We start from the raw sequence: 25,432 nt of genomic DNA, 5'->3' as shown, positions 1-25,432 counted from the left end.
TGCTAATGTTTGCACTGCTTTGGCTTTTTTTGGGCTCAATTATTGAGATATCCCAAAATATCCCAAATAGACTGATGGCATTTCATACCATTCAGCCTAGTAATCTTGAAATGTGAGTAAAATCACCTGTTTTGTCATCATTTTTGACATTACAGCTGAGAATTATTCAAATACTAGCTCTAAAGCGACATTGTGAAGAAGCATTGGTTTCTGTTATTCTGACCGTCAGCTCCAGATGTGAATGAACGGCGGAAGAAAGTAGTTCCTCAAACAAAAGGATTTGATTTTCTTTTTTATACACTCGATTATGCCGTCAAACAGTTGCATAAACACAATATCACACTTGTAGCAGTGCAATATGGCTGTATATCGTCACTGATTGGACACTAAGACACTCGGCCTGCGGTGTCGAGACAACACACGCCTTTTAAAATATTAAAACTCTAAAAATATTACAAAAAAGTAATAAAACTAATTAAAACAAATTTCATCCAATTTTGAATTGACAAATGAAAATAAAAAGGATTTTTTTTTTTAAATCTGCATTTCAAACTAGTAATAAAAACTACAATGATACTTAAATAGCACCGGATAACATTACATTTTTGTAAATATATACTTACAATACACACATACAGTTATTAGCCCCCTGTTTATTTTTTCCCCAATTTCTGTTTAACGGAGAGAAGATATTTTTCAACACATTTCTAAACATAATAGTTTTAATAACTCATTTCTAATAACGGATTTATTTTATCTTTGTCATGATGACAGTAAATAATATTTGACTAGATATTTTTCAAGACACTTCTATACAGCCTAATGTGACATTTAAAGGCTTAACTAGGTTAATTAGGTTAACTAGGGAGGTTAGGGTAATTAGGCAAGTTATTGTATGACGATGGTTTGTTCTGTAGACTATTGGAAAAAATTTTTTAGTTTAAAGCGGCTCATAATTTTGACCGTAAAATGGTTTTAAAAAAAATTAAAACTGCTTTTATTCTAGCCGAAATAAAACAAATAAGACTTTCTCCAGAAGAAAAAATCTTATCAGACACACTGTGAAAATTTCCTTGCTCTGTTAAACATCATTTGGGAAATATTTTAAATTCAAAGGGGGGCTAATAATTCTGACTTCAACTGTATATTGTAATAAATATTAAAATATTGTATATATAATAATATAGACGATGCATTAAACATTATAGGAAAAAATAGGATAAATTCTTGCAAACTGCACTTCATGGTGACATAAAAACAGAAGTAGGTCACCACAAAAGTAAGTCTGGTACAGTTTGCTCTAGCATATCCCAGATAACAGGAAATGATACAACATAAAATGTTTCAGTGCTTTGGCAACTGGGCATCACTGACACGAATTGATTTGAAATGCCAAAAAGAAGAAGAAACTGAATCTCTCAATTCAAATCTCTACTGACGTTTACAGTATGCATTAAGGTTAATAGGACTATATGTTTTTGCTTTGTTTCAGCTGTAGGAGGCCAATTCAAATATATTCAGAAGTATAAACGCTAATATAATAATCAGATATAAGAAAAGCTACACTAAAGTATTGTGATGACGCTTGGCAGGAACATAATTCTGCTTGAGTATAATCATTAACATTCACATATTTTTACACAATGAACCATGTTTGTAACATGGCAGTGAAGAATGTGATCTTATGCTATTCCAGTCATTTCAGCACACACTTATGATATATAAACACACTAAAACCACACAGGTAAAGCTCTTTCTCAATGCAAATTAAGTCATTCTTATGTCTGACATTTGAAACAGTTTAATACTATGACACAATGTGGCCACTTACTTGGTGAGCTGGCCTTTGGCTTTGTTGTTGTCGATGCCATTACAGGTGACGGCCGCCAGCTTCCGGCTTCTGTAGTTTTCATAGTGGACGTTATTTGTTACGTCCTTGAGGTCCTGCATATGAGTTCTGACACAAAACATATGGTTAATACAAAACCCCTGGTACGTGATGTTTGCTTGTTTGTGTTTAACGTCATGCCAGCTTTACACTCCAGATATAGATTATATTAAAGGTCCCATGAAAATAAAATAAATTTTTTTTAGATATTAGTATTGTGAATTTTTAGGATATCTATGAACTAGTGTGCTCCAAAATGGTGACAATTTACGTTTAGGAGATATAAAACTTATACAAACATGTAAAGCTTGTCCCTTCCCCCTAAATGGATCAACAGTTTTATTCACGTCACCTTATACTTTAAATCTTCTGACCAATCAAATGCTCTGAAGTATCTGGCATGGCCCGCCCCCTACAAGACGCTTCACATTTGATGCACTTGAGCTCAACGGCTCACTATTGGCTGTTCTCTAATAAGGAGAGGAGCTACATGATGTCCCATCCTCTCTTTGCGTTTCGGTTTAGATTTCGTCAAACATAAAAAAAACAAATGCACATTTCAAAGCACTTCATGAGACCTTTAAGGCTTTACAATTTAGTTTTGCTCAAACTGTATTATGAATTGTATCTGTTGGTACCTGATGAGCATATTCCTTAAAAGTGTGAAATCACAGTGGTCTCCATTCTCAACTGCGAAGAAATAAAAAAAATAATAATCAGGTTTTGAACAAATGTTATTCTTCAAATGCCATTTATAGTTGATCACTAGACCCGGAAAGGTGAATTTCTTGAAGAGAAAAACTACTATTGCAGAGGAAAACTACACCATTCACTGTTTTCTTGTTTTATAATCAAAGGGTTGCATTTAATTGCCCTGGTGCATCCCATTTTGTGAAATATCATCACAACTTAAAATCAAAGTTTCAATCTGAATAAATGGGATGCAAAGGTGATTTTTTTCCAGCCCATTACTCTTCAGTGTCACATTATGCTTCAAATATCATTCTAAAATGCAGATTTGCTGCTCATGAAACATTTATTAATAAAAGTATTTTAAACAGTTTTTAAATATTGATTGATTGAAAGTTTAAAAGATGTTTTTTATTAGTGCTGGGCAAAAAATGAACAGGGATTAATTGCATCCAAAATTTGTTTTGACAAGATGTGTTTTTTTTTATAAACATATAACTATAATACAAACACATGCATAAAAAAAACTTGTATCATATACAGTTGAAGTCAGAATTATTAGCCCCACTGAATTATTAGCGCCCCGTTTAATTTTTCCCCAAATTTCTGTTTATTGGAGAGCAGATTTTTTCAACACATTTCTAATCATAATAGTTTTAATAACTCATTTCTAATAACTGATTTATTTTATCTTTGCCATGATGACAGTAAATAATATTTGACTAGATATTTTTCAAGACACTTCTATACAGCTTAAAGTGACATTTAAAGGCTTAACTAGGTTAATTAGGTTAACTAGGCAGGTTAGGGTCATTAGGAAAGTATTGTATAACCATGGTTTGTTCTTTAGACTATCGAAAAAAAATATATAGTTTAAAGGGCTAATAATTGTGACCTTAAAATGGCTTTTAAAAATTAAAAACTGCTTTTATTCTAGCCGAAATAAAACAAAATAGACTTTCTCCAGAAGAAAAAAATATTATCAGACAAACTGAAAATTTCCTTGCTGTTAAAAATTATTTGGGAAAAATAAAAAAAAATAATAATAATAAAAAATAAATAAATAAAATAAATAAAAATAAAAAAAAAAAGAGGAAAAAATTCAAAATGGGGGCTAATAATTCTGACTCCAACTGTACATATATATTTTCTACCCAAATATAATTCTTTTTTTCTCAAATATATGCATGCAGGTGTGTATTTATATAAATAAACATAACAAATATTTATAGTACACACATATTTAGTGCGTCAAAACAAACCTTTATTTAGGATGTGATTAATGGCAATTAATTTCAGCCCTAGCACTGGTTTTTCTATTACCGATATAGATGTCCTCATCATAACTTTTGATAAATTTAATCAGTAGATAAATAACAGTATTAATAAAATTACATTAATAATGTTAGCTGTTCAACCAAAATCACACATTTGAAATGAAAACTGAAGCTCTACAAATTATGCCTGTATTTCAGTGTCAAAGGCATTTCAAGTACATCTACCTTCTGCCACTCCCCATGGGTACTGCCTTCCTCTAACCTTCTTGCCATTTGCCTCAATAATAGTGTTGCTTCCGACCACAGCCAGGGGCAACCGATCCTTGACAGAGTGAGCGAGAGAGAGAGAGATAGAATAAGAGAGAGAGACACTGACTCATGGATGGCTGTGTTCAAGGAAACTGTCAGCTTAAGCATGCAAAGCTTGGCAGTCTTTCTGTTTACAACCACCTGGTGGACCACATGCACTGTCAGTTGCCACACACCCACTTGTTCCTATATCCCGGTGGGGACTCTCATAGACTACACTACACAAACCATAATCAGCATTTTTACATTTTCAAAACATTTCATACTTCATTCTGTGGGTTTTATAAGTATGTTTACCCATGGGGACCTCAATTATAGTGACAGGTCCCCATGAGTCTGTGTGCATTCAGATTTAAGTCCCCATTGGAATATAAAAACAAGTGTGCTCGCATATACACACACCCCTTTTGTTTCCATCCATATATTTTTCATATATAAAAACTGAATGCCAAGAGGCACAGAAATGTGCATAAATTGTACAAGGAAATTTTTTTTTCAAAAGATAAGCATAATTGATTTAATAATCTGAATTATTGTTATTATTATTGACCAAACCCCTTTAAGGGTCCAATTACACCGAACATGCTTTTCTATTGCAAAAATGCAATACGCACCACACTGTCTTTTTTGTTGTCAAGAAAAAAAGAAGCATGGAGCATTTTTTATGTCGCTGGGCAACGAATGAATCAGCTGCGTACATTGCGAGAGTGTTGCTGTTGATATTGGTATAATTTTAAAATGTATTAATATTGTCATATTCGAAATTTGTGAGTCATACAGCAACGGATAACTCAAAACAGCAACCACAAGTCTCTCCTCCATCTTCAAAAGTCTCCACAGCATAAACACTGCTCAACGGAAACCCTGCCTCTGCTTTCATTTAATTGGAGAATGAAAGAGATGCGACTGACGTAAAGTGCTTTTTCCGTTCAGAGTTGATTTTTTTCAACTGCGAGTGTACAGTGCACAACGGCAAAAATGCGAGCCGCAGCAGACGGTTAAAACGTGTGGCACGTAGTGCACATAAGAAGCGCGCAAAACGCTCACAACCGTTAATAAATAATTTTAAAAAGGTGTCTCTCAACGTAAAAAGCATGTTCAGTGTGATATGCTCCGGCGCAGCCTTCGCGTGGTCGCATAGCCCTCGCTGTGTCCGATGACGCACACCTCTCAAAAAATTGAACTACACGTCGCAACCACACGTAACGCAAGCTCTGTGATTGGTTGGCTTGGTAGCGCCAAAGTCCCTTTAAGGCAAGTCATTTCACTCGGCGGCCATCTTTGAAACGCCTCTCGGGCAGTATGCCCGAACATACTGTTTGAATGGGGAAACATCAAATTCTCCAAAACTACTAGCCTAGCTTAAGATTAAATTGCATATTACGAATGACCAATAAAATTAAACAACAGCTGTCTATTTAGTGTTAATTCTAAATGTACAAATCACACAAAACCTGCAGAAACTCACATCTGGTCCGAGCCCCTCCCCCATAGAATTGTAACTCTATAGCGATCGCTGATTGGCTCCTGTACAAGAAGGCGGGCGGGCTTTATTCACCCCGCCCGCATATAGTGATCGCTGATTGGCTCCTGTACTAGAAGGTGGGGCTTCATTCGCCATATAGACAGTTACACATTTCCCCATTCAAAAGCATACGAGTGACATGTCTTGTGTATTCTAGAGTCTTTGGTAACGCTGATGTGTGTGAGGTGAGAGCCTCACGAGCTTGATGCAGCGAGTGTTTACAAGTGTTGATCCCATGAAGGAGCTACAGATGTAAAATTTAGTTTTGCGTTTACCTTGTGATTAAAGTTGTTGCATGTTTGCCGATTCTCACCTCAAAATGAGCGAGTTTGAGCCACTTGTACATTAAGGTAGCGTTCAGAAAAAACGAAACAAGCGAAGAAACTTGACACACATTTACACCTACTGTCTGCTAGCTTTTCGAAAATGTTATTGCAGAGCAACACAAACGGTGCAGAAGTATAAAATGCATGACTACGCACACTGCATGTGTCGTGGGTCACGCTGATCACTTTTTAACCAGGTTTAAGGCAAACCAGGTTTAAGGCAAACCAGGTTTAAGGCAAGTCATTTCACTCAGCGGCCATCTTTGAAAAGCCTCTCGAGCAGTATGCTCAGGCATTCTGTTTGAATGGGGAAACATCAAATTCTCCAAAATTGCTTGTCAAGCTCACGATTAAATTTCATATTAGGAATCACCAATTAAAATTAAACCACAATTGTCTCTTTTATTTTATTTCTAAACGTCCAAATCACACAAAACCTGCAGAAACACTTGCTGGTCCAAGCCCCTCCCCCACAGAATCTTCGGTCTACATCGATCGCTGATTGGCTGCTGTACTAGTAGGCGGAGCTTTATTCGCCATATTGACCATTACACTTTTCTTCAATTAAAGCTATAAAAGTGACATGTCTTGTGTATTCTATAGTCTTTGTTATTGATCATTTGGGTATGTTTGCAATACATACATACATATGTCATATTTGTCTTATGCTTTGTGACAAATTGTGATTTTGTTATACAAGTTAACTTAAATCATTTGTATGGAAAATAGCTATTGTACTGTATAAGAAAAATGGCTTTAGACATTTTAAGAAGACAGCATATGTAGATGTATCAGCCTCTTTTTTAATTCCTATTAAGCATACATATCCTATTAAGCATATTATATACACATATTAAGCATGCCTTTACCCTGACTAAGGCTTATTGTCATGCTTATTACTGTATTATCATAAGCCCATTAACATATGAGCACAAATCATTTCAGAATTAAACAGCTAGTTTAATTCTAGGGGTCACAATGATTATTTATATCTCTTAATTTAATCGAACGCAGTGATATTCAGACATTATTTAAAGCAAACAAACAAAAACGTTTAAACATATTTTGATTAAATACATAAATCATTCTCTTGTCAATGATTTTTGGTCATAAACTTTAATTTTATTCATAAATTTCATAAACTTTTAAATTTTTTGGTCTCCTTGCACCTGCCCATGTCCTCCACCAGTCTGTATTTATTTGGTGTGTTAGTTAGAGAAACATGTACACAGTTCTACACAAATGGAGAACTCTTACTTTGATTGTTTTCACAATCTTGTTTTCCTCCTCATCATCCGTCTCGGGGAACTCGTAGATTTTGATTTTGTGCTCCAGGATTTCTCGCATGATCTAGAGAAGCACACACAAAAATAACCGTAAAACGAACAACAAAAACCTCCTCAATTCCTTCGAACGAGCACACGACCTCCAGAGGATCACCAAGAGCGATTGTTTAGGGTTGAGGAACATCCTCTGTTTATTTATTTGTGGAAGTGCTCAAATCTTTTCATCTGATCTTTCCTGTCTGGGCGGTAATGCTGTGCTCCTGCTCAAGGTTCCTGTGGAGATAATACTCTGACAGATGGCCAAACGCTCCAGACACACACATGGTGCCGGAGGCTTGCGCTCCTGCTGTCTCCTCTTGCCTTTTTTCTTAATCAGGAGTTTAAATGGACAGGACTTAACACACGGGAGCAGCAGACTGACCTGTTTCTTGAACTGTTGGCACTCTTCAGGGGTCAGCGTATCTGCTTTGGCGATCAGTGGGATGATGTTGACCTTCTCGTGCAACCGTTTCATAAACTCGATGTCCAAAGGTTTCAGCCTGGCGGAAAAACATACAACACAACACCGTGGACTTAATTAGGACACGCTCTCACAGTTTTCATAATCCTTTAGTGGTGTTTAGGTGTTTACATTTGTCCAACTAAAGATCCCATAAAATTAAAGTTTTTAGATGTTCGATAGATGTTAGATTGTTCGTTTTTAGGATATCTATAAGCTAGTGTGCTCCAAAACAGTGACAAAATTTGCGTTTAGAAGATATAAACATGAAAAGCTTGTAGTTTGTCACTTCCGCCTAAATTAGTTTCACATCAAATCTTCTGACTAATCAAATGTTCTCTGACAAGCCCCACCCCTTCAGGACACTTCGCATTTGATGCGCTTGAGCTCAACCACATAACCAAATCTAACCGCTATTGGCTCTTTTTTTTTTTAAAGGGAGAAGCTACACTATGTCTCACCAAAGTGCCTTTAAGCAGAGTCAAAACTATACGAGTGGCATGTATTGTGTATTCTATAGTCTTTGGTCCCACCCTATCTTAATATTTCAGTTGAGATAACATCAAACAGCGAATAAAAATGCACATTTCTAACCTCTTCAAGAGACCTTTCAAGATTACTCACATTCCTCTCAAAAATATTAAGTTCAAAAGTGCAGTGCCAGAATATCTGATGATTTATGATTATCCCTCTTTTTGTCTTAAAATTCTATATACACTTAGGGACAAAAAAAGCCACATTCACTAATCCTCTACAATCAAGCAGATACATTAATTTTTATTCTTGCATGAAGAAACAACTTCATCACAAACCCAGAAGCTTTCCCTCATCAGTGTGAAGTATTTCATTAATGTTTAATTAGTAGGGCAACACTAGTTTTTCACAAAAGTAAAGGGTAAATTTACTATTTGCTAAAAGTACCTGCATAAGCGTAAAACGTTGAGCAAGACAGTGTTCAAAAGTGTTAAAGTTTAAGGGCATCTGCAGGTTTCTAAGAGTTTGATTTAAGTTTAAGACCTTTTTAATCCCACATAGAATGAATTTTAAGACGAATTGTTTAACAATTTTATAGCTCCAAATTACCAAAAAAAGCACACAAAACAACTAAATAATTACCATCCTTAACACTCTTTAATATATATAATTGAAGTCAGAATTATCAGCCCCCCTTGATTTTTATTTATTTTTTTAATATTTCCCAAATGATGTTTAACAGAGCAAGAGTTTCACAGTGTGTCTGATAATATTTTTTATTCTGGAGCAAGTCTTATTTGCTTTATTTCAGCTAGAATAAATACAGTTTTTTTTCAAAAAGGTCAAAATTATTAGCCCCTTTAGGCAAATTTTTTTTCGACTGTCTACAGAACAAACCATCGCTTTACAATAACTTGCCTAATGACCCTGTCCTGCCTAGTTAACCTAATTAACCTAGTTAAGCCTTTAAATGTCACTTTAAGCTGTATAGAAGTGTCCTGAAAAATATCTATTCAAATATTATTTACTGTCATCATGGTAAATGTATTAAAAGGTAAGTGAATTATAACAGCGCAAACTTTTCTATAACCGTAGTGGTGCTGTGCATTATTTGTTTAACCCTTAAAGGTTACGTACTGACTGACAGACTGACAGGTGCATGATGCATGAGGCCAGCAAATACAACATAGCTTTCAGTTATGATGAACAATTTCCATAATTACAGTTTATAGATAAAGGTCTAGGGCTCTGCATATTATGACTTTATCTTGCTAGAGATTATGGACGTTTCACTTTAATTCAGGATGCATTAATGCCGCTCTGTAGGTCTATTGGAGACATTCATAAATATTCCTAGCAAATATAATAGATGTTGGAGACATACTTGTTACAAAAATGCACTGAATCGCACTTCAGCAGCGTTTATTTGAGAAAATAAACTTAAGCAGCGTATATTTGCGTGCAAGAAGTTTTGTGCACGAACAGAAAAAAATCGGCGCACAAGCAAAGAGATTCGCATGCTCGTATTACATGAATGCGATCTCGACTTGTAATACTGTGCTCACAACATTTGTCATTGAAATAACGCTATAGGTAGTTGGCAGATCTGTGTAAAAAAGGCCTGCCGCCACAGCTGGTAATAATCCTAGAGGAAACACTGTGTGTGTGTGTGTGTGTGTGTGTGTGTGTGTGTGTGTGTGTGTGTGTGCGTGTGTGTGCGTGTGTGTGTGTGTATATACACACACACATATACACACACACACACACACACATTTCTCAGGGAATATAGATCATATATCTGTTTAATAAATCTGTTTTGTTCAAATGCATCAAAATATATTTATTTATAATTTGTCACCGAACATCTTTAGAGAAAGAAAGATAATACATTTAAATTCATGCAAAATATTGCAAAAAAAAAAAAATTACAAACTACTACATTTCAACAACATTTTATATATTCTTTGTTTGTCTTGATTTTTTCTCTTTTTTAACATATAAATTTAAGCTACTAATTTTTGGACTGTTATTATAAACTATCTTGTTAGATAAGCTCCAGATTTGAAAGAAAGAAACTTATAAAGGTATAAATCCACATTAAGAAAGGGTAAATGGTGAGGTGATTTTTTATTTTTGGGTGAAATATCCCTTTAACTGAACACTGCTGTTGTATTTGTAAAGAAAACAAATCTAGTTGTGTGTTAGTGTACTTTTACTGCTAAACTGTTTCCGTTTTGAATCAGGGTTAACAACACCCATTATGCCATTTACTTTCAACCACGCTTCAGTCCTGATAATAATCAGGGTTGTGTGGACAAGACTGAATAGAGCGACACGTTCCTGCATCTTCACTGACTCTGCACAGACCCGTTATTGTCTGAGAACAGCTGCTTACAGTAACAGTCATACAAATGTTTTCTCTGACTGAAAGGAAAATTACTGTGACCTCAGCGCAGATTTGCAAATGAAATTCATTATCAGACCTCCAAGAAAACTTAAAACAAAAAATAAATAACCTTAGATATAACATAACATCCAACATTCTCAGGCTTGCACACAGCAATAATATTACGCAACAAATGACCCAATAAACACCATATGTTATTATATTTCACTGTATTGCTAGGGTAATTTAGAAGATCATTCATTTATTCATTCATTTTTCTTCAGCTTAGTCCCTTTATTCGTCAGGGGTTGCCACAGCAGAATGGACCTCCAACTTATCCAGCATATGATTTACACAGCGGATGCCCTTCCAGCTGCAACCCAGTATATATAAATATTTAAATATATAAAAATAATTCACAGGAATAACTTATTCCTGTGATGCAATGCTGATTTTATTTCATGATTATTTGTCACTAAAAGATTTGTTTTTGTGATCAATGTTAAAAACACTTGTGCTATATATTAGTGGTCACCAACCACCGGGCCGCGGACCGGTACATGAATAAATTGGTTTCGGGCTTTGCAAGAAATCATTAATTATTTTCGTTTTATTTATTATCAGAGTCAGAACTAGGCATGGGCCCATATAAGATTCTGACGGTATGATAACCTTGGTTAAAAATATCACGGTGATTACTGCTCTAAAATATATTCATTTTAAATGTCTGGGTAAAAAAACAACAACTTTTTCCCCTTTGAACACAATATATTTTACTTTGGAAACTTTTAAAATATTTTGAAATTGGAGAGTACACGTCAGGCTAAATAATTTAAGTAAATCATTGACTTCTGCTGTCTTCATTAGTTTCAAAAACACAGATTTCTTTACAATTTAAAACGGCATCTTTAGGATATCTTTTCTGCTGGAGATTCTGTTGTCCTAAAAAAACTTAAAACAAAATGTAAATTAAAACATTACACATACCTTAGGAACGGTACTACAGGAAATTTTTTAATACCTTGACTTTTCCAAACCGCGGTATATCTTGAAAATGGTTATCATCCCATGCCTAATCTGGACGAGCTTTTATTTTGAAAAATCTTTTATTTTGAAAAATGACCGTATTCTCTCGCTTACATCTGGGTCACTTGAGCACCGAAATGTAACCCACAAGCTAGCAAAATAAGTAAGAAACAGACGCCTTTGGAAAGTTTCTTTGCGAAAGGGATAAGGCCCAGTGAAAGACCCATGAACTGCCAAGGAATAGATCCACAACCCATTTATCAACAAATCAGGTAAATCCAGCATGTCTGCGCAAGAAGATCAACTGCTGGACATTGCAAATGAAAGCGGCCTTAGGGGCCATTTTTGCGTGCAAATTTGTCATTTCCAATGGAGTCATGCGGCTTGCGCAAATATTGGGAGCAATGCGTGCAAGTGCTGCAATGTGCTCGCACTTTTAAGGTGCAACTAGTTGAAAACAATCCTGCGAGTGCACTGCAAGTCACGTGACAAGAACTGAGCGATCAGCTTCATACTTTGTATGGAATATACACATTTCTCAGACAAACACAGCAGTGCTTTTTAATTTTCCCCATAAATAAAGCTTGTGTCAGAGCTGCAGTACTGTTTTGTTTTGTCAGCTTGTCATCCTTAATGGTCGCCTAGCAATTTACATACATTCATACATATGTCAAAAAATGTCAAATGTTAACCGGTCCGCGGTTGTAAAAAGGTTGAGGACCACAGCTTTATATATATTAATTTACAGGATTCTTTAATGCTAATTCTTCAATTCATTGCAGTGTACTTTTCCTACTTCAGTCAAACTGTTGTTGTTTTAATTAAGTTAGAAAAAACTAAACAACAAATAACAAAACCAGCACCATTCATTTAAGATTAACATTCCACTGTTAATTTTTCTAATATGACATTACTAAAACTCCCTTGAAGTGCAATGAAATGTGCATTTTTTTATTCAATGTTTGACGTAATCTCAACCGAAACATAAAGAGAGGGTGGGACAGTGTAGCCCCTCCCCTTTTTAAAAACAGCCAAGTGCTTAGTTTAATCACCGATGTGCCAGTCAGAGTGGTTGAGCTTAAGCGTATCAAATGTGAAGCGTCTTGAAGGGGGCGGGGCATGTCAAATACTAGAGCATTTGATTGGTCAGAAGATTTGATATAAAACTGAATTATGAGGTAACGTGAATAACACTGTTGATCCATTTAGGTGGAAGTGACAAACTACAAGCTTCACATGTTTATATCAGTTTTACATCTCCTACTCAAATTGTCACGGTTTTGGAGCACACTAGCTTATAGAGATCCTAAAAACTAGCAATACTGATAATAACATCTAATAAACTTTATTTTAATTTCATGCAGCCTTTAATGATTATACACAGGAAAGAGGCTCGGTTTTCACATCTCTCACCCATGTCCTGAGGGTGCGATGAAGTACAGGCAGCAGTGCACTCTGCTGTCCGGCATTTGTCTCCTGTTGACGCGGGACTCTGCGTTCAGATAGTCCTCAAACTTACTGTCGATGTGGTCAATGACTGGCTGCCAGCTGGAGTGAAACACAACAGGAGATTCAGGTCAGGCTTCTGGTTCAAAGCAACTGCACAGTAAATGAAAACATCACATACCCAGCTAATTATGTCAGGCAAGCTAATATTAAACCATGCTGTGATAATTATATCTGGCACGCCACCAAACACACTCAAAGCCTTCTCACCAGTTGCTGTTGTCCACAGCGTCTCCAAACCCTGGAGTGTCCACTATTGAAAGCAGAAGCTGCACGCCCCCCTCCTTCATCAGCACTTTGGACTGCTCCACCTGGGGTTAACATAGATTATTTATACTTAAGGCCTCAACATATGCCCTAGTAAACACATGCATTCAAGGCAGAGTGGCTTTTGGTTGAAATAATCTTTTGCAGTATCGTTAGGCCTGTCACAGTAATCAACATTTCTACTTATTGCACAACACATGGACATTCATTCACTTTCTTTTCAGCTTAGTCCCTTTATTAATCTGGGGTCGCCACAGCGGAATGAACCGCCAACTTATCCAGCACACTCATTTACACACATAAACACTCATACACTACGGTCAATTTTTAGCATACCCAATTCACCTACAACACATGTCTTTGGACTTGTGGGGGAAACCGGAGCACCCGAAGGAAACCCATGCGAACATGGGGAGAACATGCAAACTCCACACAAATACCAACTGACTCAGCCAAGGCTCGAACTAGAGCTGAACAATTAATCGAAAAAAAGATTGCGATCTCGATTCGAACCCCTAGACCAGTGTTTCCCAACCCTGTTCCTGACGGCACACCAACAGTACACATTTTCAATGTCTCCCTAATCAAACACACCTGAATCACCTAATTAGAACATAAGAAGAAACTCCAAAACCTGAAGTTAATTAGTCAGGTAAGGGAGACATCCAAAATATGTACTGTTGGTGTGCCTCCAGGAAAAGGGTTGGGAAACACTGCCCTAGACGATCTTAATCCAGCATTTCTACGATTCTGCCAATCATATTTTCAAGGTTAGGAGAGAAGCAAAGGCGGCTGCACAAGTCTTTTCAATGTTTCACATACATTGCTCAGCGACATGGACACCTCCAAATGATGTTGAAAGAATCACATACTGTGTTTATAAGGTATAATTCACCTAAACATTTTATTTTTGTCTTCATATAATGCTGTATTCGCAGCCGGGAAATCACACCTGATGTGAGCTGCTGATCGTGAGCTGTTACCACAGAGAGGGCGGGCACGCGCCCTAGTTAATGATAGATGCGCGCGCGTCTACTTTAATGAACAGAACCTGCATAGGCTGTGAGTACAGAACAGGTAATAAAGTTTTAAATAATATTCAGTTTGTGGCACAGAGTGATCGTTTGAGAGCCGCGAGCGAAGTATGAACAGCACTTAGCAGTGAAAATGAAACCGAAAGCGTGCACATCATTTAAATAATCATATGGCATTATAGAGTTGTGATTGCGACAAGCACTTGATCTGTTTTTTCTTTCATAGCGAACACACAGTTGTGCATGAAAATAAATGTTTACAGTGTCAGTATAACTACTCTAGCCTATATAATGTTGATTTTACCAGGGAATTAAATGGTCTAAATGTTGTCAATGACAGATTGCAAGCATAGGCCTATATCTCAAACATAATTCAACATCAGAATTATTAGAAGTAGAATAGAATTATTTATAGAAACCAGCAGACCTACACATAATATCATTATTGTTGTTTTACCATATTTTTAAGAAAAAAAAACAATAATAATTATAATAATAATAATAATAATAATAACAACAGAAATGACAACTGACTCAGCCGGGGCTCAAACCAGTGACCTTCTTGATGTGAAGCAACAGTTCTACCCACTGCACCACTGTGCCACCCAACAACATTTATTATTTATTAATTTTTCTCCTTCAGCTTAGTGTCTATTTTAGAGGTCACCACAGCGGATTGAACCACCAACTTATCCAGCATATGTTTTACACAGCGGATGCCCTTCCAGCTGCAACCCAGTACTGGGAAACATCCACATACACTATGGCCAATTTTGTTTATTCAATTCACCTATGGCGTATGACTTTGGGGGAAACCGGAGAACCCGGAGGAAATCCACGCAAACACGGGGAGAACACGCAAACTCCACACAGAAATGCCAACTGGCCCAGCCGGGACTCGAACGAGCGACCTTCTTGCTGGCGACAGTGCTAACCACTGAGTCACCATGCTGCACAGGACATTTATTATTATTTATTTGTTTAGGATATTCGCATTCTGATTCCAATGCCGAATTATTAAATTGTTAAAATGACAATAATTATATGAAACATTCTTAACAATAAAATATGTGTTCTTTAAAAGAGTAGCATTATGTCTTAAAATGACAATAATATCGTTTAGCGCAATAAATTGTGTTGCTATATATAATTAGATCATACAACAAAAAGAGAATAGAAATCATGACAGGCATAAGTATCATATTAGCAAACATTTTAAGAGATGTATATATCTGTGCTTCCCACACGTAGACTTTACTTGTGTGGGCCGCCAAGGTATAATAACGGCCGCCCAAGTATATTAGAGACACTTTTTTTTTTTTACTATTATTAACATGCTTTTACAGGTTTTTTTCAAAATATAACCAAACAACCGTGATCGATTAAGTAGTGGAAAATCTTCTCTCGTTTACCAGTTTCGTTCTGTGGCCGCGAGACCTGTCAACAATCGTGCAGACAGTTTCACATGCTCTTCAGACCCATAGAGACGTGCATTTTTGGGACTTAAATTCATCCAGCCCAGGGGTTCTACATCTTCTAAAATGTCCAGAATTCAACTTTTGCTTTCGATTTCTAAAGCTCATATGCGTTTTTGCATTATTCTTTTATTAAAGACTACTTTCGCCTGGTTTCACAGCTGACAGTGCACGCACAGCCGCTATACTGAGAGAAAAAGTAAATAATAGATTCATTAATCTAAACGACTAAGAAAAACGTTACTATATACTCAGAGAGGATGAAATGACATCTAAACTGGCTGCAAAATTTGAACACCATTAGTAGGCTAATGGTTAATCAATGTATTTGCCTTATTTAAAAAAAATCTACCAGCCAGCAGCTAGCTCTCTGCAACTCTCACAAGGTTGCCCACTGTAGCTAAGCAGGGATGCGCCCAGTCAGTACCTGGATGGGAGACCACATGAGAAAGCTAGGTTGCTGCCGGAAATGGTGTTAGTGAGGCCAACAGGGGGCATCCAACGAACGGTCTGTGATAGAATAGTGAAGGGCACACTATACTACTCAGTGAGTTCAGTCTTTCGGATGAGACGTTAAACCGAGGTCCTGACTCTCTATGGTCTTTAAAAATCCCAGAGCTCTGATAGAACAATCATCTCAACTTCATTATCATCCAAATAAATCAAATTCGATTCAGAACAGGGGTCTCAAACTCAATTTACCTGGGGGCCTGGAGTCTGGGTGAGGCTGGGCCGCATTAGGTTTTCCACAAGAAATTCATTATATTATTAATTTTTAAAAAAGACATTCTGGACGAATTTGCCCACTGGCCTCTGAGCATCACGGCCTCCTAACCATCCTTATATCATAATTGGCTTCATTACCACCAATCAGTTGGTGGGTGGTGTGCAGTCTGGCTGCTGTAGTGTCATTCAGGTGGATGCTGCACACTGGTGGTCTACTCTCTGGTGTTTTCATGTTTTTAATTCTCATCAGAGCCACACCTACTTAACTTAGTTAACCTACTTTTAGGTTTCTAGAAATCATCAGAAAGCTGTTTTGACCTCTCCAAACTAAATTTGTTTGGTCTGATATTTTTCAAAATGACTTGACACCATTACAAGTATTCTAGGGCCTTATGCCTTACAAAAGGACGGTGTAAATGCCAGGTGCTAGTCTCAGCTTGGTCACTTTTGAAGCATGAAGCACTCTTTTCATATCTCTGTGTATTAGCGGCATGTGGTGCAATGATAAATTTCAATGAAGCTGAAATGATGTGTAAAGCTTTGGACTCACAGTCACTCTAAAAGCGACAAGTACAAACATGCAGGCCATAGCATAGCTATTACTGAAGTATTACTAAAGTATGCTAGAGAAGTCAGAATATAGTCTAAGAGGAACCTGGATGTGTCAAAGCATTCTTCTAAAAACCATTATACGGCAATCTTCAAGTTAAAAAATAAAAGTATGTGCCACTTCCCAGAGCACAAACAAAAAGCAACAAGGAGCATGTACTGACATTTAGGAAACATCTTCACTTCATACCTGAACGGTTTTCTTGATTCTGTTCGAAGGCCCAGGATATTCTCCAGAGTACAGATCCGTCAGGAACAGAGAATTTATCAGTGTGGACTTCCCCAACCCTGACTCTCCTGAAAAAAAGACAAAATACACAGAAACATAAGGTTAAAACGAGACCTGAATTCAGCACATCATCCTATAAAAACTAGATTTACTGAGGGGAACACCAGGGCTTAGAGGACAGCAAAAGAATAGTGATTGAGTGTAGGTTAAAATTCTTCTGTATATACACTAACATTCAATAGACAAAATAAACAAGACATTTAAAGATTTATACTTCAAATAAACACTGATCTTCTGAGCTTCTCATTTAATTGTTGGTGTTGCAATATATATTCACAAAATCACAAATAGCATTAAAGTTATTTCACAAGGGCATTTCCATTCTACCTCACTGGTGTCAAAGTTAATAATTGGACATTTATTTAATAGTACATTTGATTTGATATATAATAGGATATTTACCTTTTTTGACATCAAATAACAAAATCTAAATAAATAACCTTAAGAGTGAAAAGTCTTAGGGGCCGTTCACATATCGCATCTTTTGCGCACACAAGTTCAGTATTTCCAATGGAGGCACATGACTAATTAGTAATTACCTTACGCCAGATTCACACGGGCTTCAAAGTCAACGCTTGACAGAGGGCGTGTCTGAAGTTAGGGCTGACACGATCATCATAGCAGCGCCAGCCAATGAAATTAGTCCGCAACCGACTACTGTCTGAGCTGGTATATTTGCATACAGTGATATGACTGACTTATGTGTTCATTGGTGCTTGAAAAGTTGAGAAGTTCCCAACTTTTGCAGTAAGCAATGCCACTGAAGCGGCACCGACGGATCCACAATGCAGTTCAGCAATGCCTGATGTCACCCATTCAAAGTGAATGGGAAGCGTTGACGCTAACGCCCCGTGTGAATGGGGCGTTAGAGAAACACTAAACACCAAATCACCATTATCTGTTGTTTTTACTATATTTTAGTAATGGCAATTATAAATTAGATAAATTTATAAACACTTGCAATTGCATCTCCAGAAAGTAGGGTGTCTGATTGCTTATAAATTGAGGATATATTATACACTGTTTAACCCCTGTGTGCTGTTTGGGATGCTTTCATCCACTCTGGGGGGATTTTGAGTCTTAATTTGGCCACAACTTTCTCTGTGTTTCAGCAAATGGAATGATTTTTGGTGACAAAACTTTTTTTTGCACATATTTTGGGAAAATGCTTTGAAAACATCAACTCTGTGCAATTGTACGACCCTTTCTTTATGTTGGTGGCTGTTTTTGCCCCATTGACTTCCATTATAATAACATTTTTTGATTGCGAATTCAATGACATGATCATATAATCATGCACTCTTGATTATTGCTGGTTTTCCCTGTTGGGAAGAGGCACAATTTGTAATTTTTACTGTTAATCATCAGTTGCAGTGCAAAAAAAGCATAAGGTTATATGGAGTATAGTATGTTTGTGTGAGATTATGAGAGAGACCTTTGCACATCTATTTTGATATGTTTGAGAAAATAAAAAATAAGCAGCTCAGCTCTCAGAACAGTAATCATAGTAAATGTGTTTATGCGCATGCACACTATAATTTGTTGTTTTACCCCCTAGAACTCCATATAAAGGTTTAATGCTGCCAAATGATGATCCACAGTAAAATGAAAAGTTATACCTAGGGCCAGACGGAATCTGCACGTTTTTTTGCCATTTCTGCAAAGAATTTAGCTAAAAATTTGCAGATTTCTGCGGAATTATTTTGGGAGTATCATAACTAAAACCTTAATATGTGAAATAAAAAATAATACCTTTTGAACTTTTATTTAATGTTTACAATGCAAATCCAATTAGAATCACTTTATGTGCTAAACGAAGCAAGTCTCTCATATAATACATCAACTAAAAGACAGAAAATATTACTTTACACACTGCATTGTATGTAAAATCAAATGAACATTTTTATATTAGTCAATAATATTACTTTAATTCTTTTAAAAACTGAATAAATATAGATTTACACACATTTACTCAAGTAATTAAACAGAATTAATGATGGGCCAAAAATCTGCGGAACTCTGCCTGCACAGATTCTGTGTGGGCCTAGTTATACCTCTTCCCAACAGGGAAAACCACCAACAATTAAGAATGCATGATTATTTTGTGGCCGACGCAGTGGCGCAGTAGGTAGTGCTGTTGCCTCAAAGCAAGAAGGTCACTGGTTTGAGCCTCTGCTGGGTCAGTTGGCGTTTCTGTGTGCAGTTTGCATGTTCTTCCTGCGTGCGCGTGGGTTTCCTCCGGGTGCTCTGGTTTACCCCACAATCCAAAGACATGCATTACAGGTGAATTGGGTAGGCTAAATTGTCTGTAGTGTATGGACATTTCCAAGAGATGGGTTGCAGCTGGAAGGGCATCCGCTGCGTAAAACATGTGCTGGATAAGTTGGCAGTTCATTCCGCTGTGGCGACCCCGTATTAATAAAGGGACTAAGCCAAAAGAAAATGAATGAATGAATGATTATTTTGTGTAATGACTTTGCAATCAAAAAATGTGGTTATAATGGAAGTCAATGGGGCAAAAACAGCCACCAACATAACGAAAGGGTAGTCAATTTGAACAGTACACAAGGCTTAAGGAATGCATACAAAACAACCACAGCAATACATATACTCACGATGAATTGAATTCTTAAGTTAGACTTTGAAGACCAAATTAGAGGCAAAATCTCAAAATAGTGATTTATGCATTTTAAATCCATCGTCACACTTAAAAATATGATAGTCGTGGCATTCAACTCTGTAAACAAACTGGCCAAACATGTTCATCTGAAGAATGAGCAAAAAGACAAACAATTAAAATAACTGTGCTGAAGGAATGCAGAGGACATGTCCCATGTGAACCACTCTTAAACATACTGCGTCAATGCTGGAGGAGCTATTTCTTTGCATCCAGTCGAAATGATCGTCTAAGAGCCACATGGGAGAACAGTGGAATTAACCTCACAAGCAGCTTTTTGTCAGTTCTTTGCTAAATCCGTTAATGGCTAAGATGTGACTGCAACTCGGATCAACCACTAATTGTTTCCAATACTAATGATGACACCTCCAGAGTTGTGATGATGCTTTATTAGCACGTCTTTAGCATTAGTGTTAATATAGTGTTCAAGCAGCGGGGTTAAACTACAGTGAACGGATGAGCGACTGGATGAAGGTTACAACTAAGGGAGCGTAACATCATCTGCACGGTCTCACGCAGTGAGGTCAGCACATTAACTAGAGTAAAATTGCTTCTGGCAGGGTGAGTGTCTGGCACCATTACAGACTTGGCCGTTTTCCATACCCAAACACTAATGCAAAAACAACTGGGTAAAGTCCACCTGCGCAGCACAGCCAATCTGCTTCGCAAACCAGCAAGAGATTCAATAGGCACAGAAAATTAGATAAATATTGGGATTTCATGTGATGGAAAAAGTGCAAATTGTCTACTTAGACCTAACTGAAATATTTATTTATTTATTTATGCTTTAATGACAGATCAGCAGCATTGGCTATATTATATATACTATATACTAATATATTATATACTATATACTATATATATTATATATAAATATACTAATGTATACATATACTCATTTCCACTGACTGGTACAGTACGGTAAGGTACGGGTTACCCTTATCAGGTTTGCATTTCCACTGCTAAAAGGGTACCAATGGTACTCTTTTGGTGGGCGTGTGGTGTACGACAAAGTTTCAGACGACGTCATTTTCGCTCGAGAAAATGTCTACAGTAAAGCTGTACAGGTCGTTCAAATATCATATGAGAAGCTCTTCTCACAAAACAGATGCTTTATACTCGTAAATACTTCTGTATAACTGTTTATTACTAACTTTTCTATGAACACGAGTTGATTATAACTGCAGATCAATGACACTGCAAAATAGCCTACTGTAACGTCTGCAGTTATATAAAATATATAAATAAATGAACATATATGAACACATACAGCCCCTTACAGTCTCCGATATGTTACCAATTACAAAGAAACTACACACAGCATTCATTTAGTCCTTATTTAGGTTTAAAAACAACACGAAATATAGCCCACAGACAGAGCAGACCTCTCATCTTTGTCTGTAATCTTCAGCAGCACATGTAGCCTCTGTTAGAGAGTCATTCCATCATTCTGAGTTCACAATAGTCCAAAAGGTGATGATAATAGTTAAACATGGCAGTTTGTTGTTTGTTTGTTTGCTTGCTGAAAAAAATAATGTGCTCCTTTTTTCCGGCTTCTCCTTTGTTTTTTCGTGTGTCACTCTCACGTTTGTAAGTTTCTGACAGGATCGGCTTGCAAAAGCACATCAATAATCAAGTGCATGTTATTATCATCAGCTCAAGAAGTTCGTTATTTTAAATATAGACGCACACGCAAGCAAGAAAGTGAAACCGCTCATGCTTCAGACTGGCTCGTAAAAAACGGGTCGTCCATGACTCGTTATTATATGTATCTATAACTCCACTGTAATCTCTCGTCTGTGTATTTATAACATGAAGTTTCCTTTGTTTTCATTCTGGCTTGTTGCGTGACCGAATGACGCATCTCTGTAAACCAATAGCGTTCAGCTGCACATCTAGCTCTGCCTTTCTCGTGTTTTGGTACCCTTTCCTGTCGGTTCGATACTCCTTTTAACAGTGGAAACGGCCATAAAAGTGTACGGAACTGTACCGCACCATACCACTCAGTGGAAAAGGGCCATAAGGCCCAATCCCAATTCTATTTTTGTACCCTTACCCCTTACCCTTGGCCCTTAAAACGGAATGTGAAGGGCTTCAAAATGTATCCCTAAAAAATGGGATGCCACTACAGCACCTGCACACGTCATCATATGTCATTGCGTTCTCTCTTAATATAAAAACATGCTTAGCCTATTTAAGCTTAATAGAAAGATACAATAAAAACTAAATGTAGCGTGTCTCACACCAAAGTTGTAGACCTATTGCCTATGCAGTGTGTACACTTTATACAGGGGAGGTGTTGGTTAATAGCCTACTGCATATCATGCACTCCAATATCTCTGATGGAGATTAAATTACCCTATAGCCTATATTAACTTGAGAGATTTAAAAAATAAATGACATTTTAAAAAAGAAACAACATGCCAATCTGCAACAAATAAAACTGGTCACGTGGGGCTTGACACTTGTCATCTTGCCACAGGATACTAATGAGATGGTGCTGTGTAGTGTATAGCGCCCTTATGCAGCTTGTCAACTGCTGCTGGTGATGGAGAGCGTGTGTGAGCACAAAGCTGGTATCAATAGAACCAAAAGCAAGATCATATCATTATAAACATTCCATTATTAAACATTTATACCAAAACCAAAAAATTCATTTAATTTTTCCCCTCGAATAGAACAATTATCTCAACTTCATTATCATCCAAATAAATCAACTTCGATTTAGAACAGGGGTCTCAAACTCAATTTACCTGGGGGTTGCTGGAGTCTGGGTGAGGCTGGGCCGCATCAGCTTTTCCACCAGAAATTTATTATATTATTAATTTGTTTATTTTTTCATCTTATTTTGTGTTAAAAAAATAAAAATAAAGAGATTTGAGAAGATCGGATTTTTTTTTACACAAAATAAGATGAAAAAAATAAACAAATAAAAAAGTTTATAAAAAAAATAAATCAATCAGTAATAAATAGTTAATAATAATAATAAATAATAATAGCTATAATAATAATAATTAGATTTACTGTTATCCGCTGTGCTGTTGTTACAGGAAAAAGAAGCAACACTGTGTTGTTGTCATTCAGTTTTGATTACTTTTACATCATATTGAAATATATGTAATGTTTATTGTGTAAGGCAATGCAAATACATTGCAGGTAGAGCGATGCAAATGACCCACAAATAACGGTGTGACTCTATAATTAGTCTGGGTTACCAGGGATTCTTATTGCCGATGGACAGGTGTCGATGTGTGAGTGCAGACGACTACATTATAGGCTGCATTGAGTTACTTACTTTTCTTTTATACTGCCACGTATTCGTTTATTCTTTTCTGCTCACTGCACGCAAAACAATAACCACCAACCAATGAGAGTGATTGTAAATGTAAGAAAGATGATTGGTTAAAAATATTGTTCAGGACCAATAATTAAACGTGAATTTTGCTTTAACTAGCACATGACTACCGTCATTCGTGTGCGCACACACACAATCCACACTGCGCTGCTCTCACACACACACACACACACACACACACACACGCACGCAGGTATTCACTGCGCACAAGTTAATGCCGAATCAATTAAAATAAATACCGGAAAGAAAAACACAAATATCTGACATTTCCCGGAACAGGATCCGGCAAGACCCAGCTCAAATTAAGCACTGATTTAAACACATTAATATATATTTATAATGTCCTGCTGGGCAGCAACTTAAAAAAGCTTTTTTGAAGAATTGTGAATGAAGCGCGCTGGGACGAATGTCCACGTGTGCCTAATAGAAACGAGGCAGCCAGCCAGGCACGGAGGAAAATACTCCATGGCAATGCTGCTGTAACTTTCACTCATTGGGAAATGTTTCTCTGTCTGCGTCAAGCCCAGCTGATGTCCCGCCCCCGAGAGCCATTTAGCCCACCATGATTGGTGGGTTCATTCAGCTCCACACAAAAAACTGTAAAGTGCCATACATATCAAACTCGCGAGCCACACTAACATTAAACTTTCAAATTAAGGCGGAGGCCACAAACTATCGTCCGCGAGTTTGGACCCCTGATTTAGAATGAGATTTTGCGTAGCTTGTCAGTGAACTATGACTCTGTTTCGCATTAAATGCTGCTCCATGTGCTGAAGATTTACTAGAATCAGCTTTATAATAACAAACATGCATGAAAATCATCTTCAACGAATCGCCCAGTCCTACTATGAAGATCACAAATAATCCTTTGAGCCTGTCTTTTTAATAAATGAGAATAACTCAAGCAAGCACATCCACAAGTTCTCCGGTCAGATTCATAAACGCAGGAGACATCGAACAACAAATCACAACTTCCACACAAAGCCAAACCAAACACAGCCTGATAAGCTTTCAGACCAAATTTAAGCAAAAACAAGACAGATTTTACATCACTGGGAATTTGTTTAACCAAGAAAGAATCACCTTCGAAGCTACACGTTCTAAAATGTCAGCCATTTAGGTGCACATCATTGAAAAGTCCTTGCATTTTTCAAGATGAACAGGATGTGAAATCACTGCCATTCAACCCCTGTTTCCTGTGCGGTTATCCAAACAGCGTTTAGACCAAATGTCAAGAATGTAGTCTCGAACTGGCAAGCGTTCAAAACTAGACAGGAAGCTCCTCGAGTGGTCGTAATGACTGCGGCGAACACTGAATCCATCAATTTCAATGTGCTGCTAACTTTGTTACACGTTGAGTGTAGTTCGGGTATTAGCAAGCGTATATAAAGTAGATCAATATGCACGTGTTTCCTTACCTACAACCATCAAAGTGAACTCAAAGCCTCGTTTCACAGACTTTCTGTACACTTGGTTGGGGAGGCTTGCGAAGCCCACGTATCCCTCTAGATTTTTCTGCTGCTGGAAAAAAAAGACAGACAAACACTTTTGATCAGTGAGACTTGCTGGTATAAACTCACTGAGAAATCCTCCATAAATAATGCTATCTTTACACTCCAATAAGCGGAGAGAGGGTGTTCATGCTGTATTTTGTCTGAAAATGAAATCACGCTCGTACTTACTGCTGCGTATTTGAATCCCAGAAATGCATGGTATTAGTTGAGGGCGATGAGGAGCAAAATGAAGACGTCAGAGGAGAGATTTTTGCATCCAAATGTTCAGCAGGTTTTTGGAAAAGAGAGCACAAA

At 37.0% G+C, this 25,432-nt stretch overlaps 1 protein-coding gene across 2 annotated transcripts in view; it reads right to left on the bottom strand.

Moving 5' to 3' along the window:
* septin7b (septin 7b) overlaps positions 1–25,142 on the bottom strand; it is a 38,578-nt gene extending 13,436 nt beyond the window's left edge. For both annotated transcript variants that reach the window (XM_056474932.1, XM_056474933.1), the window contains exons 1-9: positions 25,043–25,142; positions 17,494–17,600; positions 13,403–13,503; positions 13,100–13,234; positions 7,723–7,840; positions 7,273–7,365; positions 4,081–4,177; positions 2,527–2,578; positions 1,832–1,957 (exon numbers count right to left, since the gene is read on the bottom strand). In XM_056474932.1, coding sequence (XP_056330907.1) covers positions 1,832–1,957; positions 2,527–2,578; positions 4,081–4,177; positions 7,273–7,365; positions 7,723–7,840; positions 13,100–13,234; positions 13,403–13,503; positions 17,494–17,600; positions 25,043–25,052 — 839 coding nt within the window. In that variant the 5' untranslated portion in view covers positions 25,053–25,142. The remainder of the gene's footprint in view (positions 1–1,831; positions 1,958–2,526; positions 2,579–4,080; positions 4,178–7,272; positions 7,366–7,722; positions 7,841–13,099; positions 13,235–13,402; positions 13,504–17,493; positions 17,601–25,042) is intronic.
* Positions 25,143–25,432: the final 290 nt, after the last annotated feature.

Source organism: Danio aesculapii, chromosome 16 (assembly GCF_903798145.1).
Source record: "Danio aesculapii chromosome 16, fDanAes4.1, whole genome shotgun sequence".
Taxonomy (NCBI): domain Eukaryota; kingdom Metazoa; phylum Chordata; class Actinopteri; order Cypriniformes; family Danionidae; genus Danio; species Danio aesculapii.
The sequence above is the reverse complement of the archived record's forward strand: the minus strand, read 5'-3'. Positions and strand labels throughout refer to the sequence as shown.